This window comes from Pantherophis guttatus, chromosome 14, assembly GCF_059756535.1.
Source record: "Pantherophis guttatus breed Tessera chromosome 14, ASM5975653v1, whole genome shotgun sequence".
Classification (NCBI taxonomy): domain Eukaryota; kingdom Metazoa; phylum Chordata; class Lepidosauria; order Squamata; family Colubridae; genus Pantherophis; species Pantherophis guttatus.
In genome coordinates, this window is record NC_142076.1 from 13805315 (window position 1) to 13823100 (window position 17786).

A 17786-nucleotide genomic window follows, 5' to 3' on the forward strand; every position below is an offset into this window, starting at 1 on the left:
AGGTGCGCCAGGTGTTTAGTCCATCTTGGGTGTTGGGGGAATGGAGAAGAAGAAGAAGAAGAGACAGACAGACAGACAGACAGACAGACAATGGGAAGGGAGATTGACTGAAGATGAAGAACCTTGACCGGCCATCACTCATTTCAGCTGCGCCCATTAAAAAAAAACATTTTCTGGTGATGCCATCATCCCTCTTGAGAACTTCTTCCATAAGCTGATATCCATCTAATGGGAGCACGGAAAAGCCACCTGATTATGGGCTGCAGTTCTCAACCCTGTTACCCAACCCAATGGTCAATGGAGACATTCACCACCAAGCACCCAGGTTCTCGAGGCTTCTTATCCCTCCAACGAAGCGATTTGCTTTGCTTCTCTCTCTCCTCCTCCTCCTCCTTTTTGCTTTTAATTGTTTTTATTTGATCTACAAAAATGTCTCTCCCCATCTGTTTTGCTTTCATGTGTTTGGGGATTAGCATAATGAATCAGACAGACCCCATCACTTGACAAATGAATTGCGACTTTGAGTCCCTCCTGTTGCCATCACGGCCTGGTGGGTAGCGGGGAAAATTTGGTGGGGAGGGAAAAATTCGGTTGGGAAGGCGATGGGTGGAATTTCAAGAAAGAGGCAGCAGGCCACAACAGCCCGGTCCTCGGCCTCTGAAGTGATTGGACTCACAAACAGCTCAACCCCAGCAGCATTGTTTGGCAATGGAGAAGGGAGGGTAGGTTCGAACTAAGCCAGCCATTGCTCAGTGGGTATAGCTCTGAAATAAATCCGTGCACCACAAACTCATCCACACGCTGCTTTTCACCCAGCGCCTGTTCTTATCAGACAGCAGAATGTGTGTGCATGTGTGATGTTATCATGCTATCAAGCATCACTATCTCTACCGTGGGGACTGACCAAGCTTGTACAAGTTGATACCTCCAGGGTGGGTTTTTGTGAGTTGTAATCGGACCGTCTGGAATGGCACGGTTAGTTGATCTGATGGGTTCTAGGTTAGGGTATATCTCTGCTTTTGCTGGGCTCTGGATTGGAAGGAGAAGTGGCTGGGAATGAAGAGGAAAGACACCCCTCCCCACTTTTCGGAGCCAAAGTAGCAAGATGATAAAGGGGTGTGTGTGTGTGAGTGTGTGTGTTTGCAGACAAGTGTGAGTATACGTGTGTGTTGGTGGATGGGCATACTGTTGATTTGTCCCCCCCCCCCCACACACACACACAGAGCATTTGACCCTACAGAGTTCCAACAGATGCAATGGGGAAATTTTTTATCCGTGATTCTGGTTACATTAACCCAACATCCTTAATGGTTTCCATTGTTGCTGCTTCTCCAACATTTGCCAGTGCACAGGTGTGCATGTGACTTCTTTCCTGTCCTCTTCACTCTTGAGGAGCTCTTGGGCTGCTATCGCACAAGGGGTGTGGATTGACTGCCCCCTGCAGAGCCCCCTCCCCCCTCTTTTCCAAGGCTCTATGGAAGCTTTCCAAAATTGAAGGAGGGGACATGCTTCTATTTTTCCTTTTTTCCCCCCCACTCCAAAAAGAGAAGATGCTCACCCCATTGTGGCTGGGATTTCCCCCTCTCCCTCCTGCCGCCGCCCCCAAGGCAAAAACAGCAGAACAAGCCTGCGGCAGGTGGCATATGGCATCATATGGCATCGGGGTGGGAGGAGGTGGAGTGAATTGGGGAGGGGAAGGGAGGGGAGGATCCCAGAAAGGAAGGAGGAGGGAAATGGAGCTCAGCTTACCTGGACATGTGTTCCCGCTGGGGCCGGTGTGCTTTCTCCAGCCCGAGTTTGGTGAAGATGCCCACCAAAACCATGACAGCAACCACCCCACAGATGATGTAGACGATGAGGTTGGTCTTGTCGCGGGTGGGGTCATGGGATGAGTCCATGGGCCGGTTGGTCATCTTGCGCCCGTTAAGCCAGGGGGGCTTGATATAGTTGGTGCAGACCTCCTGGTCCAACCGTCTCTTTTGATCCTGGCAGCAGAAACGGAAGCCGCACGTGCCACAGCAAAACGGGTAGCCGCGGACGCTGCAGTTGAAAGCCTCGTCCCACTGGCCCATCACATCAAAGTAGCCCCGGCATGCCTCCGGGCTGGGGGGCGGCTCCGAGGCGTCGGCGGGTGGCGGCTCACCCGTTCGGCTGTGGTTCCCGCCGGAATCGAACAGCATCACGATGCTGCCCAGGTGTTGCCCGACTTTCTCCTGCGCCCGACACAGCAGAAGGGGGAGGAGGTCTGCTGCCAAGTAGCCCAAAACCAAACGGAGGAAGCCCTTCATCCTTCGCAGCAGCGCGCCACCAGGACACCTGAGGTTGCCTTCCCTGCCGCCGCTGCCGCCGCCGCCGCCGCCGCAATTCAAGGCTCCCGACGCTCCGGCGCTGCGCCAAGGATTGTACATAAAGGGGGTCTCTCTTGGGCAGGCCCCGTTGGTGCGCCCTTCCGCTCGGCTTTTCCCCCCCGCAGTTTAGTAGCGAAGGTTGGGTTTCAGCACCGCGGACAGCTCCGGGGTTTCAGCACCGCGGACAGCTCCGGGGTTTCAGCACCGCGGACAGCTCCGCGCCAGCCTTCCAGGGCCGCCTCTGCCGAGCATGCGGGGTTGGGGGGCGGGGTACCCCCTCCTCCTCTTCCTCCTCCTCCCCCCCTCCCGCCAGACCCCCCCCTCCCTCCTCGCCTCTTCCCACCTTCTCACAGCTTCCAAAGCTGGGGAGGGGAAGTGTGAAGCGGCGGCACTTGTAGAGTGTGGAGAGGCACCCAGAGAGTGAATGAGTGGCCGAAAGAAGGAGGGGGGGAGGGGGAGGAGCAGGAGTGGCCAGAATAGGGGGGAGGGGGGACGAGGGGGCAACTGGGCTGAGGTGGGGGGAGGAAAGGTGGGGGGGATCAAAAGACCCCAACGCGAGACGGAGAGGGGAGGGGGAGAGAAGGGAAGGAGGTTGGAGACAGAAGGGAATGGGGAGTGGGGGGGTTGTGTTTTTTTGCAGAGAAAGCGGATGGGGTGAGGGTCGAGGAAGGGGAAAAAAACAAGAGTCCGGTCCCTTCTCTCTGCCTTCTCCCTTTTGAGGGTCCCCGCTCCTCGTCCTCCTCCTCCTCCGGCTGCCGGCGCCACCTTCACCGCCCCACACCCCTCTCCGCCAGAGCGCTGGCCAAGTTCTCCAGCGAGGAAAACTCTCTTGCTAGGAGACGCGGCCCCCCCCTCTCCCTCCCTCCCTCCCTGCAAAGAGGAGGGGCGGAGACTTGGGCTGCTGCAGCTTCCCTAAAAAGGACCCGCATGGGAGTCGGGAGCAGAGCGTGGGTCTCCTCTTCTGCTTCTCCCCCTCCAACTAAGGCGCACGCAGAGACACAAACACACACAAACACACGCGCACGTGCGCGCACATGTCCTGCTGATAGAGAAGGAAACCAGCAGAGAAGGGAGTAAGAGCCAGAGGCAATCTGATGGGGGAGGGGGGGAGAGGGAGAGGGAGAGGGGGGAGGGAGAGGGAGGAGAGGAGAGGAGAGGGAGGTGCCTCTAGTCTCTTTCCAAGTGACTTTTTTGGCACCTTTAAACCTTCCACCAAGGTCCTTTGGAAGGAGCAGCGGTGGCAACGGGGAGGGCTGGGGTGAGGTGAGGGATGGGGTGTTGGATCAAGGAGAAGCAGGAATGGGATAATGCGCCTTAGGACCAAAGAAGGAAAGGCTTTGGCCCATAAATTGACCCCAGACCAGTCAAAGCCAAGATTCAGACAACAAACTGGGTTTTAAAAAAAAATGCAAAGTTTGATCAGAGTTAACCTCCGTTTGGTTTTTCCTGGCCCGACATGCAAATAAATATTTCCTGTTTGCGTCATGTGTGGGTCAGTGTATTGTGCCCAACTAGAAATGGGTTTCTTCTGAATCCAGATTGAGCATGTCTAGGGTGAATATAGCATATCTGTCAATCAAATCTCAGAGTGTTGCTTGTGGCTAAAAGAGGCAGAGGGAAGAATACATCAAGGTTGCTTGTTGTTGTTAGTTGCGAAGTCGTGTCCGACCCATCGTGACCCCATGGACAACGTTCCTCCAGGCCTTCCTGTCCTCTACCATCCCCCGGAGTCCATTTAAGATCACACCGACTGCTTCAGTGACTCCATCCAGCCACCTCGTTCTCTGCCGTCCCCTTCTTCTTTTGCCCTCAATCGTTCCCAGCATTAGGCTCTTCTCCAGAGAGTCCTTCCTTCTCATTAGGTGGCCAAAGTATTTGAGTTTCCTCTTCAGGATCTGGCCTTCTAAAGAGCCGTCAGGGTTGATCTCCTCTAGGACTGACCGGTTGGATCGTCTTGCAGTCCAAGGGACTCGCAGGAGTGTTCTCCAGCACCAGAGTTCAAAGGCCTCCATTCTTTGGCCCTCAGCCTTCCTTATGGTCCAACCTTCACAGCCATCCATTGCAACTGGGAAAACCATCGCCTTGACTATACGCACTTTTGTTGGCAGGGTGATGTCTCTGCTTTTTAGCATGCTGATATCAAGGTTCCTACATCACTTTAAAGCCAGGTTTTTTAAAAAAAACACCTGTCTTGTTTTCCGGCAGACGTTTCATTACCAACCTAAGTAACATCATCAGTGTGAGTTCAACCCTGAGCTGCAAATATTCTTCCTTGGGTTTACAATCACGTGACTTCATGATTGGCCTGGTTCACACAACATGCTTGAGACAATGGTCAGGTTTCCAGTAGATGCAAGTCATAAGCTAACCAACCCATTTTAGCCTGATCTAGCCTGTTTCGCAACTCGGTTTGTATGTAGTCCTACATAGTAAAGGTAGAATGTACAGGTAGTGTGTGGGCGTTTATGCATGAATTTAAGACATCATTCCAACATGTCTTTCTCTACCTCAATGTTTCTCAATTCTGGCAACTTTGAGATGTGTGGACTTCAACTCCCAGAATTCCTCAGCCAGCCATTCTTCCTACCATCGGTTGAAAGCACTTAGTTTTAGTGCTTGGTTTACTTTTCCAAACGGTGGACTTTCTAGTGTAAGGACTACAACACCCAAAATTTGGGGGGGGATTGAAGTCTACCCTAGAGATTGTCTAAGCCAAGGTGATTCAGGTAAGGAGCAACTGTATGTGAATCCAGGCATTGGGATTAGTTCTGAAAACCAGGATGGAACTTGCTAAATTACCTTTAGGTTGCCATGCCAAACTAGCACAAGAAAAGAATTTAAAAAAAAAAGGAGTTAGTATTTGATTGACAAACTGTGTAATTACCCAGAAAGCACTTCCTGGCAATAGTGACTATTAGTGAATTTTTTTTAGCATTCAAATCAAACCATTTGTAACAGCCAAACTCAACAGGTGTGGTTAGTACCTCCCTCCCTCCCCTTCCTTCCTTCCTTCCCTCCCTCTCTCCCTTCTTCCCTCTCCCTCCCTTCTTTCCTTCCTTCCTTCCTTCCTTCCCTCCCTCTCCTTCCTTCCTTCTTTCCTTCCTTCCCCTTCCTCCCTCTCCTTCCTTCTTTCCTTTCTTCCTTCCCTCCCTCCCTCCTTCCCTCTCCCTCCCTCCCTTCCTTTCTTCCCTCCCTCTCCTTCCTTCTTTCCTTCCTTCCTTCCTTCCTTCCTTCCTTCCCTCCCTCCCTTCTTCCCTCTCTCTCCTTCCTTCCTTCCCTCCCTCTCTCTCCTTCCTTTCTTCCTTCCTTGCTCCCTCCCTTCCTTCTTCTTCTCTTAAATTTTAACCTTTTGGGTCAGCCTTTAGAACTTTCCTTTTGCAAAACGGTATTCCTTCTTCCCCCACCACCACCACCCACCCCACCCCCAAAATGCAAAAATTTGCAGGGCTGAGAATGAGTAGAAAAGGGTTTACACTTTCCCTGCTTGTGGTTTGGGGACTCTTCAGATCTGTCAAAATGGATCTGGAAAAGCTAAGCACAAAACGACTTCTTGTTGAGATTGTTGCAACAGACTGATAAAGATCCTTCTTATTGAGGTTGGCTTGGCAGTTCCATCCAGAAGGGAAGCAGAACCTCTACCAAGTCTCCGCAGAGAAAGATTTTACGAGGAAGATGGATCAAAGTAAAAGCATCCAGCCTGAACTCTTTGGCGTTATCCTGTTCTTACAGCCAACTTAAAAGGTGCTGGGATAAATTACTTCTATATTTCAGCCCAGGCAGCAGAGTTCTGTTGTAGCAAGAAGAATGGGGCAATCAATTAAGGCACCATAATTATGAGCTGAACTGAAAGCTGAGTGAAGTGTAATGGGCTATAGATGGAATATTCGTTCTCCAGGGATGCTCCGCGTTCCAACGGCAATCACTATTCCAAAACATCTATATTTTAATATCAAGTTCACGTTCCAAGGTTTCCGAGCATTTCTAGGGAAACGAATGGCTGTTTCAGGATCAAATCCAGAAATAATCATTCCTCTACCTGGGCAATCGTTATAAAGAATGAAATCACCTCATTGTGATGAATTTATGTTTACCGACAAAGGGGGACTTAGTATAGATCTATTTCAAGCTATTTAGCTCTCATCAGCTAGCCAGACCCTTCTGGGATTCGAACTTGCTCACACATTAGGTAGATGTATTAACCTCTAAGCCAGGGGTCGGCAACCTTAAACACTCAAAGAGTCACAAAGGTCCTAACCGGAAGCCCCCCCCTTCAATTCTGGAGCCAACTGGAAGTCCAGCTCCCCCAACATAGAGAGTCTTCCTACCGCAGCATCCTTTCTCCTCTACCTGTCCTAACCAAAAGCCTTATCAATTGTGGAGCCGACCAGCGACAGGGAGCAGCAGCAGAGGGATGAAAGAGCCACATGCGGCTCCAGAGCTGCAGGTTGCTGACTCCTGCTCTAAACCATGGGCTTGGGTGAGATCTGTCTATCAGGCCAACCTGGTCTAGCCAATTATGGGGTGGAGCATACTGTTAGACCGGTCTCACTAGAAAAAAATACACCTCATTTGATTTTCTTTCTTTCTTTCTTTCTTTCTTTCTTTCTTTCTTTCTTTCTTTCTTTCCTTCCTTCCTTCCTTCCTTCCTTCCTTCCTTCCTTCCTTCCTTCCTTCCTTCCTTCCTTTTTTTCTTTCTTTCTTTCTTTTTGAAGTGCTGTTTCTGCTGTAAAGGTAGCCCTGGACTTATGACCACTGTTGGAACCAGAATTTCCATGGCTAAGGAAGGCAGTTGTTAAGTGAGTAACATTACCTTTTGCGGGGGGGGGGCACGGTTATTAAGCAAATCACAGCAGAACAGAATATCAAACTTTTTTTAAAAAATTTGATTTATATGCCGCCCTTCTCCGGAGACTCAGGGTGGCTTACAATGCGCTAAGCAATAGCCTTCATCCATTTGTATATTTATACAAAGTCAGCTTATTGCCCCCACAAACTGGGTCCTCATTTTACCTACCTTAGAAAGGATGGAAGGCTGAGTCAACCTTGAGCCTGGTGAGATTCGAACTTACAGTAATTGCAGACAGCTGGTATTAATCACAATGCTATCAGTCTGCTGAGCCACCAGGCCCCACCAGAACATGCTGACTCTGTAAACCAGCAGCTCCCCCCCCCAATCTTTGGGGCACCAGGGACCAGTTCTGTGGAAAGAAGTTTTTCTGTGGACCGGAGGGAGTGTGGTTTCGCACATTGCCTATCCACATCCCACAAGTGCAGGGTTTCGCTCCTTTGTGCAGCCCAGTTTCTGGTGTGCTACGGACTAGTGCCAGTCTGGGGCCCAGAGGTTGGGGGACCCCTTAGAGAGGGCTGTAAAGCACTATGAAGTGGTATATAAGTCTACGTGCAGGGGTTGTATTCACTTATGTTCGCTCCCGGTTCGCAAATGTGAGTGTGTGCGCCTTCCGCGCATTCGCAGAGTGTCAAAAACGTGGATAAATGGGACGTGATTATGTCTGGACAGGTGGGCAGAGCCATTGGCAGCTGCCGCTACCGGTTCGTTCGAACCGGATACAACCAGCTAAATACCACCACTGTCTACGTGCTATTGCTACTTTAGTGCAGTTGCTTATCAACTTCAGCCACTTTCAGACCTACGGATTTCAACTCCCAGAATTCCCCAGCCAACATGCGGACTGGGGCAATGGTGAAATCCAAATTTTTTTACTACCAGTTCTGTGGCGTGGCTTGGTGGGTGTGGCTTGGTGGGCGTGGCAGGGGAAGGATACTGCAAAATCTCCATTCCCTCCCCACTCCTGGGGGAAGGATATTGCAAAATCTCCATTCCCACCCCACTCCTGGGGGAAGGATATTGCAAAATCTCCACCCCACTCCTGGGGGAAGGATATTGCAAAATCTCCATTCCCTCCCCACTCCTGGGGGAAGGATATTGCAAAATCTCCATTCCCACCCCACTCTGGGGCCAGCCAGAGGTGGTATTTGCCGGTTCTCCAAACTACTCAAAATTTCCGCTACCGGTTCTCCAGAACCTGTCAGAACCTGCTGGATTTCACCCCTGGACTGGGGGATTCTGGGAGTTGAAATCGACACGTCTTTTAAGTCACTCAGGTTGAAAAACACTGTTATAGAGATTCCCTCCCCGTCCGCCCCCCCAAAAAATTACAACTTAATAAAGGACTTCTGAGCTTTCTTGATTCTTTCAGGATATCTGTTCTCTCCCGAACAAAGCACGGAAGAGGTCTCAGAGGCCTTTTGTTAATAAAATGAATTCTAATATGATTTTTTTAAAAAAAAAAAGAAGAAGAAGAAGAATTCCCCACATTAAGCCGCCGGTGAGTACAATCTTGTAGGGTTTTTTTTGCTTTTTTCTTAGAGCCCTGCAAATAAATGGAAAAGCATGGGAAACCATGTAGAATTCAAACCTCACACACTCACACACACACACACACACAAAACAGATTTTCTTCCCTTCCCCCCCCTTCTTCCCTTGTTTAGCATCCAGTCAATCTGCAGAATATCAGTTGAATTAACTCTGAGAGATTTGTTTAGCTGGTCTCCAGGGTGATAACTGGAGTTGCAAACTGCGTTCTCGGAGGAAAGGCACAGGGGCCGAAATATTGAGGGGAGGGAGGAGAGAGAAAGGAAGCAGCTGAACAAAAGCAGGGAGATTTCATTTCATCTCTCTCTCTCTCCCTCTCTCTCTCTCTCTCTCTCTCTCTCTCTCTCTCTCTCTCTCTCTCTCTCTCTCTCTCTTAAATAGGCCTGGTACTTTGGATGCCAGCTAGGGGGTGACCCTCCCCAAAAGAGGCAGGGGTGAGCTGCTGTGGGTTCACGGGGGTTCGTGAGAACCTCTAGCTAAGATTCTGTGCAGTTCGAGAGAACCCCCAAATTCCATTCCTGGCTGGCCCCTTCCACCCCGCCCAGGAGTCCCCACGTGGCCCGTTTTGGATGCAGGTAAGTGCAGGGCACATGTAGAGGCTCAGGGAGGGTGAAAAATAAGCCTACTGGAAGTTTGGGAAGGCCAGAAACGGGCATGTTTCTGGCCTCTAAAGGGCCTCCGGAGCCTGGGGAGGCTGATGTTGCCCTCCCGGAGCCTCAAGGAAAGCCTCCGGAGCCCAGGGAGGGCAAAAATGCCCACCACCACCCCGCCATGGTGCAGGAGGCTGACTAGGCCACGCCCACCATGGCCATGTCCACCCAACAACCGGGCAGAGATTCCCTTGCTAAAATGTATAAAGCCCACCCCTGAAAAGAGGGGGGTGGGGGGATGAGTCAAAGCAAATGGTGACATTTGGCCTGATTTTGAATTTTTTTTTTTCCACTTGGTTTTTCAACGTCTGTACAGGTTGTTCTTGACTTACAAATCATTCGTTTAGCAGCCCTTCAAAGTTATAACGGCCCCGAGAAAAGAGATTGATGACCGGTCCTTCCTCTTACAGCCGTCTCTCAGTATCCCACGTGATCAAAATTTGGGTGCTTTGGCACCCAGCCTGTATTTATGACTGTTGCCGTGTCATGTGATCACCGATTGCCGGATCACATGATCGCCGCTGGTGACCTTCCCAGACGGAAAGCTTCCGACCAGCAAACTCAACAGAGGAAGCTGGATTCGCTTAAACCACCGCATGATATATTCTTAACGAGGGCAGCGATTTGCTTAACAACTGTGGCAAAAAAAGGTCGTAAAATGGGGCGCAACTCACTTAACGACTCTCTTGCTTGGCAATGGAAATCCTGATCAGGTGATGAGCATGAGGATGCTGGCAGCAGTTGTAAGGGTGAAAAATGGCCCTATGTCTCTCTTTTCTGTGATGTTGTAACTGTGAACGGTCCCTAAACGAACCGTCGTAAGTCAAGGATTCCCTGTAAATCTCTCTCTCTAGTGTTTTGACCTGCCAGCTGACCTTCTCAGTAAAATCTGGGCTGCCCTTCAATTCGACTTTCTGAAACTCAATTCTTCCCTCCCGCACCCCGTGTAATCCAAGATCATCTTCCACCCGGGAGGAGATATCTATCATTGCTTTGGTATCTCTTACATGAATTGTGTCAGCCGGCTGAAAACAATGGCAGCACTGGGGAAATCATGCATGTTCTAGTATTTCAACTCAGGACATAAATTAGTTTTTGCTGTTTTTGTCCTCCGGATGGAGCTGCTCGAAGGAAAGCAGTCTCTGGACTCCAGAACAAAAGGACCAGGAGAAAAGGTTCTGTCACCTGAAACTAAACTAAATTGGATTAAAATACCTACCCAGTTTAAGAGAGAGGAATCATCCAAACTACTTTCTTTTTTTTCTTTTTTTAAAATAATATTTATATTATTTGGAATATAAATTTCCAAAGATTAAAATACACAGTACAAAAAGAAACATAATACACAGAAAAAAAGCAAGAAAACACACACACACAAAAACACCAAAAAATATAAACAACCAAAAACAAACAATTTTCAATACTAATAACAACTTTTCTGCATCGGTATCTCTAGCCTATTTAACGTCTTTACACAAATTCTACTTCTAAATACCTCTATCTTAAACTTACATCTTTATCTAAATTATCTTGACTTCTATTTACAATTCGATCTCGTAACAAAAAACATCCCTTAAAGTTTTATGTTTACTCTCCAACCAGGAATACCATGTATTCCATATTAAATAGTACTCGGTGTCCTCCCTCTCCTTCATGACCATAGATAATCTGTCCATCTCTGCACATTCGTATATTCTTTTAAATTATGATTTGATCTGGAGGGCTGTCTGATTGTTTCCAATTTTGTGCTATCACAATTCTACTTGCCGTTAGTATATGTAATATGATATATTGTATACTTTTCTGCATTTTCCCTTCCAGAATACCCAGGAGAAACAATGCCGGCTTTCTTAATATCTTCTGCCCTGTTATTTCATCCAGCCATTTTTTAATCTTGCCCCAAAATTTCCTAATCTTAGGACAAGTTCACCACATGTGGTAGAATGTCCCTTGTTTGTGTCCACACCTCCAACAATTTGGAGACCTATTCAAGAACATCCTGGCCAATCTCGCTGGTGGCAAATGCCAATGGTAGAACATTTTGTAAAGATTTTTCTTTATAAGCAGCTGACATCATTAGTTTGTAATTTCTCTCCCATAATCTATCCCATTGATCCAAATGAATATTATGTCCAAATTTTTTTGCCCAACTAATCATTGTTTCTTTCACGGTTTCCTCTTCCATTTTAAATTTAAGAACCTTGGTAGTACAGTGGTTTAAAGCACCCTGTTATTAAGACCAGCTGCCTGCAATTACTGCAGGTTCGAATCTCGCCAGGCTCAAGGTTGACCCAGCCTTCCATCCTTTCTAAGGTAGGTAAATTGAGGACCCAGTTGTGGGGGCAATAAGCTTACTTATTGTATAAATATACAAAAAGATGAAGGCTATTGCTTAGCACATTGTAAGCCACCCTGAGTCTCCGGAGAAGAGCGGCATATAAATCAAATTTAAAAAAAAATTTTTTTCAACAAATGAAACAGTTCATTGGCAAGTTGGAAAGCATTAAGGTTTGAAAGAAGCGAAGCGGTTCCGTCTTGACCCTCTGCCCTAGAGCGGTGGGGATGGAAAGATTCCCCTTGTAGCGATTGTGGTGCTGATGTGCAAACTATTAAACATATTGTGCAAGATGGGCATTCTCTGGTTCCCTAGATCTGCACGAAGCAACCCCAGAGACGATCGTCTGGCTAGCTGAATGGGACATCGGGTTATGAGGCCACCCAGTGGTGGAATTCAAATATTTTTATTACCGGTTCTTTGGGTGTGGCTTGGTGGGCGTGGCTTGGTTAGGTGGGTGTGGCTTGGTGGGCATGGCAGGGGAAAGGATACTGCAAAATCTCCATTCCCACTCCACTCCTGGGGGAAGGATACTGCAAAATCCCCTTTCCCATCCTGCTCCTGGGGGAAGGATAATGCAAAATCTCCATTCTCTCCCCACTCCTGGGGGAAGGATATTGCAAAATCTCCATTCCCACCCCACTCCTGGGGGAAGGATATTGCAAAATTTCCATTCCCACCCCACTCTGGGGCCAGCCAGAGGTGGTATTTGCCGGTTCTCCGAACTACTCAAAATTTCCGCTACCGGTTCTCCAGAACCTGTCAGAAACTGCTGAATAGTACCCGATGTTCTGTCCCTGTCTCACACACTCACACAAACAGACAGTCGGGGGTTAAATAAACTGGCAGACAACAATTCTTCTGATAAGAGGATTGGCAGCAACCCAGTAGCTGCTTGCCAAGAACTTTACTCATAAACAAGATACACACAGTTCAAGAATTGTCCAGTCTGTAATTAAATCCAAGGCAGATAATGTTCTTTCCAAAGATGCAATGTGACTCGATAGTAGTTAGTTTTGTCCGTTACAGAGTCTGAATGGCCACCTCACCCCCTTTTATACCCTGTGGGGTGTGGTCCAGTGACTCAGCTTAATCTCTGGCATGCCTCTTCTTCTGTTGTGCGCGCTTATCTCTGCGACGCTGCCAAGGATCCAGCCAAGACTCATTTCCCTCATCGCTGTCCACCTGTGGCTGCGTGGACGTGCTTGGCTCTGGCCCTATCTCTTGCCCTTCGGCGGACACCAAAGGCATTGCCAGAGAGGAGGGTCCTGGAGAGGGAGGCCTTGCCAACTCCTCTCCTTCACTCTCGGAGTCCTCTCCTGCCGATGACACAGGCTCAGGTAACGGAGCCACAACACCCCTACTCTATTCTATTCTATCCTTATTTCTATTCTATTCTATCCTTAATTCTATATTCCAGTGACCATATCTAGCACCCCTAGTCTTAGACTTAAATTTAGATTTAGAATTAGACTTAGATTTTTAGATTTTTGGTTTCGATTTAGAGAAAAAAATATAATTTTCTGAGCTCATCGATCAGTTTTCTTCTTTTTTAAAAAAGATATGCATTTCCAGCAGGTTTTTTAAAAAAATTCTACATTCATATAGTGCTTCTCATGAAATATCTCTTTTATCGCCATTGTTTGATGTCAAGAACAAAGGATATATTGTTTAAACTCAGTTGTTGTGGCTTGGAAATGGCAGTTTATGTTGTGCCTGTCGACTGAGTGTCCAGCAGCTCAATTGTTCGTGCATGTCCTGAATTTTACTCAATTATGAGATTATTCTGTGGTTCAGCCCTGTATTTAAAAATGAAGGTATTCATTGCAGGAGGAAAGTTAAATATTCTGATGCTGTAATTTGCTGAAGGTGGAGAAAGGGGTAGCAGAAAGAAATATTATCCAAGGACAAATAAAATGGATGTGTGGCAAGGAACATTTTTCTCTCTCCAAGTGCTGAAAATTATGTTCCTAATTCCCCTATTTTGTTACACAGTGAGGGTTGAGTATGAATAATGAAACCGCAGCTCACCGTCAAAAGTATGGAGGGAATATTTTAAATGTTTAATTATTCAAATGAAGGAATTAACGTGCCATCCTCCCTTTTACAGCTCTGCTAGTGATCTCCGGCTCCATGGAAAAGCTCGTGAGGGACATGGGAGGGGGGAGATAATAAAGATGTAAGCGATGAGAAATGTTGGAGCAAGAGGGGGAAAAAAATAAAATAAGAAAAACCTAATGACTTCCAAGTAAAGATATTTGGACTTCTGGAGCATCCATCTTTCTTCCTTAGAGATCCCAAAGGTAGCATGAGCAGATAGAAAGACCGGCTGATGAGATTCAATGCTTGGTTCGGAAGGAGATCCATCTTCTAAAGAGAAAACAAGAATTGGAGATGGTCAGGAGCAACCTAGAGTGCTATCAACCATGGCAGCAAATATAGAATACCACAGTCGGAAGGGACCTTGGAGGTCTTCTACTCCAGGGGTCACCAACCTTTCGGATCTCGGGGACCACTCAATTCATCATTCTAAATTCCACGGACCACTAATATGATCTGCCTAATGACCGGCTGGGTGGGCATGGCTGTTCTGTCCCCGTACCACGCGCACATCCCCACAGACGGCCCGGAGTTAATAAGCCACACGACAAAACTCTTTGATGATAAAGCTGGCAGCAACCCAGTGGCTAGCTGCCAATTCAGACTTTACTCACACAAAACAAAGATTAGACTGCAAGCATTCCGATAAAATAGGCAGAGTTTCAACAATACAAGGATTAATCCAAATGCAGTCCGATAAAGCAGGCAAAGTCCAGTAACGCAGAGATCATGGATTATTTCCAGTTTTTGCTCGTCACAAACTGAACCGGCCACCACACCCACATTTATACCCTGTGGGGTGTGGTCCAGTGACTCAGCTAATCTCTGGCACACCTTCCCCTCTGCTGTGCACGCTTCTCCCTGGGCCTCTGTCGAGGGTCCAGCCAGCACTTATCTTCCTGTCTACCTGTGGCTGCGGGGACGTGCTTGGCTCTGTGCCTATCGTTTGGCCTTCGGTGTCCTCCGGAGGCATTGCCAGAGAGGAGGGTCCTGGAGAGGGAGGCCTTGCCGACTCCTCCCCCTGACTCTCAGAGTCTGCATCTGTCGATAGCCCAGGCTCAGGCAACGGAGCCACAACAATGGTTAGGTGGTCATGTGACTGTGTGGGCATGGCCAACTCGATGTCACTCACATCGAGGGGTACCTCGCTGGCCTCTACTTGCCCCTCCCCTCCCAGCCACTCCTCGCTTCCTCTACCCGGGCTCCTTAGGGCCCCAAAAGGAAGCAGTTGCTGGAGCTAAGCAGCCACCATGAGAAAGAGTTGGCAAAACAGCTCAGTTCAAATCGGATCTGACCGGAAAGGAGGCTCAGCAGAAGCACCTCACTGAGGAATAGGAGCATAGGCTTTCCAAGCAGAGGGAAGACTTGCGGGAGTACAAGGTCAGGTACCGGCGCCTGGAGGCTCAGCGGGTTGAGATGGTCAGCTAGTTCCAGGCCATGATGCAGTCCCACTGGAACAAAGTCCTCCGGCTCTTCGCCACCAGCGGCACTTCCCTCCAGCCTTCGCCCAAAGCCCTGCACCAGGAGGCTGAAGCAGACCCCAAGTTGGAATTTCTGCCCCCCTCTGACCCACAGAAAAAGACCCAGGACAGTGCATGCCAGTTTCCGAGAGCCTGAATTTCGATCACATGCAGGGGTGGGCTGCTGGAGGTTCGCAGGGATTCAAGAGAACCTCTAGCTAAGATTCTGTGCAGTTCAGAGAACCCCCAAATCCCACTCCTGGCTGGCCCTGCCCACCCCACTGCGCTCCTCCCAGGAGACCCCCTGCGGCCCATTTTGGATGCAGGTAAGTGCAGGGAACGTGCGGAGGCTCAGGGAGGGAGAAAAACAGGCCTACCGTAAGTTCAGGAAGGCCAGAAACGTGCCTGTTTCTGGCCTCCAGAGGCCCTCCAGACGCTGGGGAGGCCGTTTTTGCCCTCCCGAAGACTCGAGGAAAGCCTCCGGAGCCCGGGGAGGGCAAAAACGCTGCCCCCCCCCCCCCGCCGTGGTGCAGAAGGCTGACATGGCCATGCCCAACATGGCCACACCCACGCAGCAACCGGACAGAGAATCCCTTGCTAAAATTTTTGAAGCCCATCCCTGATCCCATGACTCTGTGGATGCTGCAATATGTGAAAAAAACGATCCTAAATCACTTATTTTCCAGCGCTGTTATAACCTTGAACAATCGCGAAATGCACCGGAGCTCTTTTGCAGGGACCCAACCTACAATTCCAAATGAAAGTAACGACTTTTGTCCTTTCTCCTCTTCGATCTTGACGCGGCAGTGATGTTCCGTGACCAGCAACGGCCAGGGAGAGCTCCCAACGGTTCACTGATCTAGAACAAAATGGACAGGAAGCCGAGATTCCGGTCTTCTTGCTGTCGCCTCGGGGAGATCCAGTGGGTCACCCTGAGTGACTTCTAAGGTGAGCCTCTCCTGACGTCGGTCTGCCAGAGAACTCGGCCACGAGCCCGGGTGTTTCAAAGACCATAGAATCAAAAAAAAAAAAATCAAATGTTTGCCTCACCGGAGGGAAATCCAATTAAACTGAAAATTGGATTGGAAGTGCTTGTTTAATTTAGAAATGCATTTTTGAGATGAAATATTGGCAGAGGAAGAAGCCAGCAAATTGCCCGGCGGGATAAATTACGCCAGGTGGGAATAGGGACAGTTTGAAATGGCTTTCATGGGGAGGGGATTTCCGTCTTTCGAGAAGAGAGAAAGGTTTTGCCAGTGTTGTGCAAGAACCCGGTTGAAATAATCCTATGGGAAAAGGCAGGGGTGGGCCTCAAAAATTTTAGCAAGGGGTTCTTTGCCCGGTTTCTGGGTGGGCGTGGGCATGGTGGGCATGGCCTAGTCAGCCTCCTGCATCATGGTGGGGGGCGTTTGTTTTTTTTAAAATTTGATTTATATGCCGCCCTTCTCCGGAGACTCAGGGCGGCTTACAATGCGTTAAGCAATAGCCTTCATCCTTTTGTATATTTATACAAAGTCAGCTTATTGCCCCCACAAACTGGGTCCTCAATTTACCTACCTTAGAAAGGATGGAAGGCTGAGTCAACCTTGAGCCTGGCGAGATTCGAACCTGCAGTAATTGAAGGCATCTGGTCTTAAAAACAGGGTGCCTTAGACCACTGTATTACCAAGGCTCTTTTTTTTTGCCCTCCCCGGGCTCCAGAGGCGTTTGTCAAGCCTCCAGGAGGGTGAAAACGGCCTCCCCAGGCTCCGGAGGCCCTCTGGAGGCCTGAAACAGGCCCGTTTCTGGCCTTCCTGAGCTTCTGGTAGGCCCGTTTCTCGCCGTCCCCGAGCCTCCGCGCATGCCCTGCACTTACCTGCATCCAAAACAGGCTGCGTGGGGACTCCTGGGAGGGGTGGGCGGGGCCAGCCAGGAGTGGGATTTGGGCACGAAGTTTGGACAGTAGAATAAAAACTCATTGAAATCCTCTAAATCAACGCCGAAGCACAATCTACGTAAAGAGAGAGGTTGGCTTCGTTGACAGTGCGGTGTGCGACTCAGCCAGGGAGATACTCCTACGCACAATCGCTGCCACACATCAATGCAAAGAAACTCTCGCGCCTAATGCAGTTTAGAATGTGAAAGATAATAACCCACCGAACGTAATGAGGGAAAGCCTGTTGAATGCAATCCCATGGAATGATAAACACGCCTGTCAGGTTTCCAAGTAACACCCCCCCCCAACGAAAGAAAACTCCGAGGCTTGAAGTTCCCTCAAAGTTCTATTTTATTCGTTTAAGTTTATTTATTTGTCAAGCACATATAAGATTACAGGTAAAAAGTATAAACATAATTTGAATATATGAAAAGAGTAAGTAAAAAGGAATATTAGGACAGGGACGGAAGGCACGCTGGTGCGCTTATGCACGCCCCTTACAGACCTCTTAGGAATGGGGTGAGGTCCACAGTAGACAGTTTAAGGTTAAAGTTTTTGGGGTTTGGAGAAGAAACTACAGAGTC

General features: G+C 48.7%; 1 protein-coding gene and 1 long non-coding RNA gene across 3 annotated transcripts in view; one reads left to right on the plus strand and one right to left on the minus strand.

Annotated features, from left to right (window-relative positions):
* Positions 1-2589, minus strand: part of SHISA9 (shisa family member 9) — a 233236-nt gene extending 230647 nt beyond the window's left edge. Inside the window, exon 1 of the mRNA XM_087878407.1 lies at positions 1750-2589. Within this exon, the coding sequence (XP_087734533.1) occupies positions 1750-2408 (659 nt within the window). The 5' untranslated portion in view covers positions 2409-2589. The remainder of the gene's footprint in view (positions 1-1749) is intronic.
* The window catches only part of LOC132712215 (uncharacterized), an 18846-nt gene continuing 2830 nt past the window's right edge, over positions 1771-17786 (plus strand). Inside the window, exons 1-2 of one of the 2 annotated variants that reach the window (XR_015729835.1) lie at positions 1771-1859; positions 16095-16235. This is a non-coding gene — a long non-coding RNA (uncharacterized LOC132712215). Of the gene's footprint in view, positions 1860-9086; positions 9318-16094; positions 16236-17786 lie in introns of those variants that run through there. The other variant, XR_009622884.2, reaches the window with a different exon arrangement.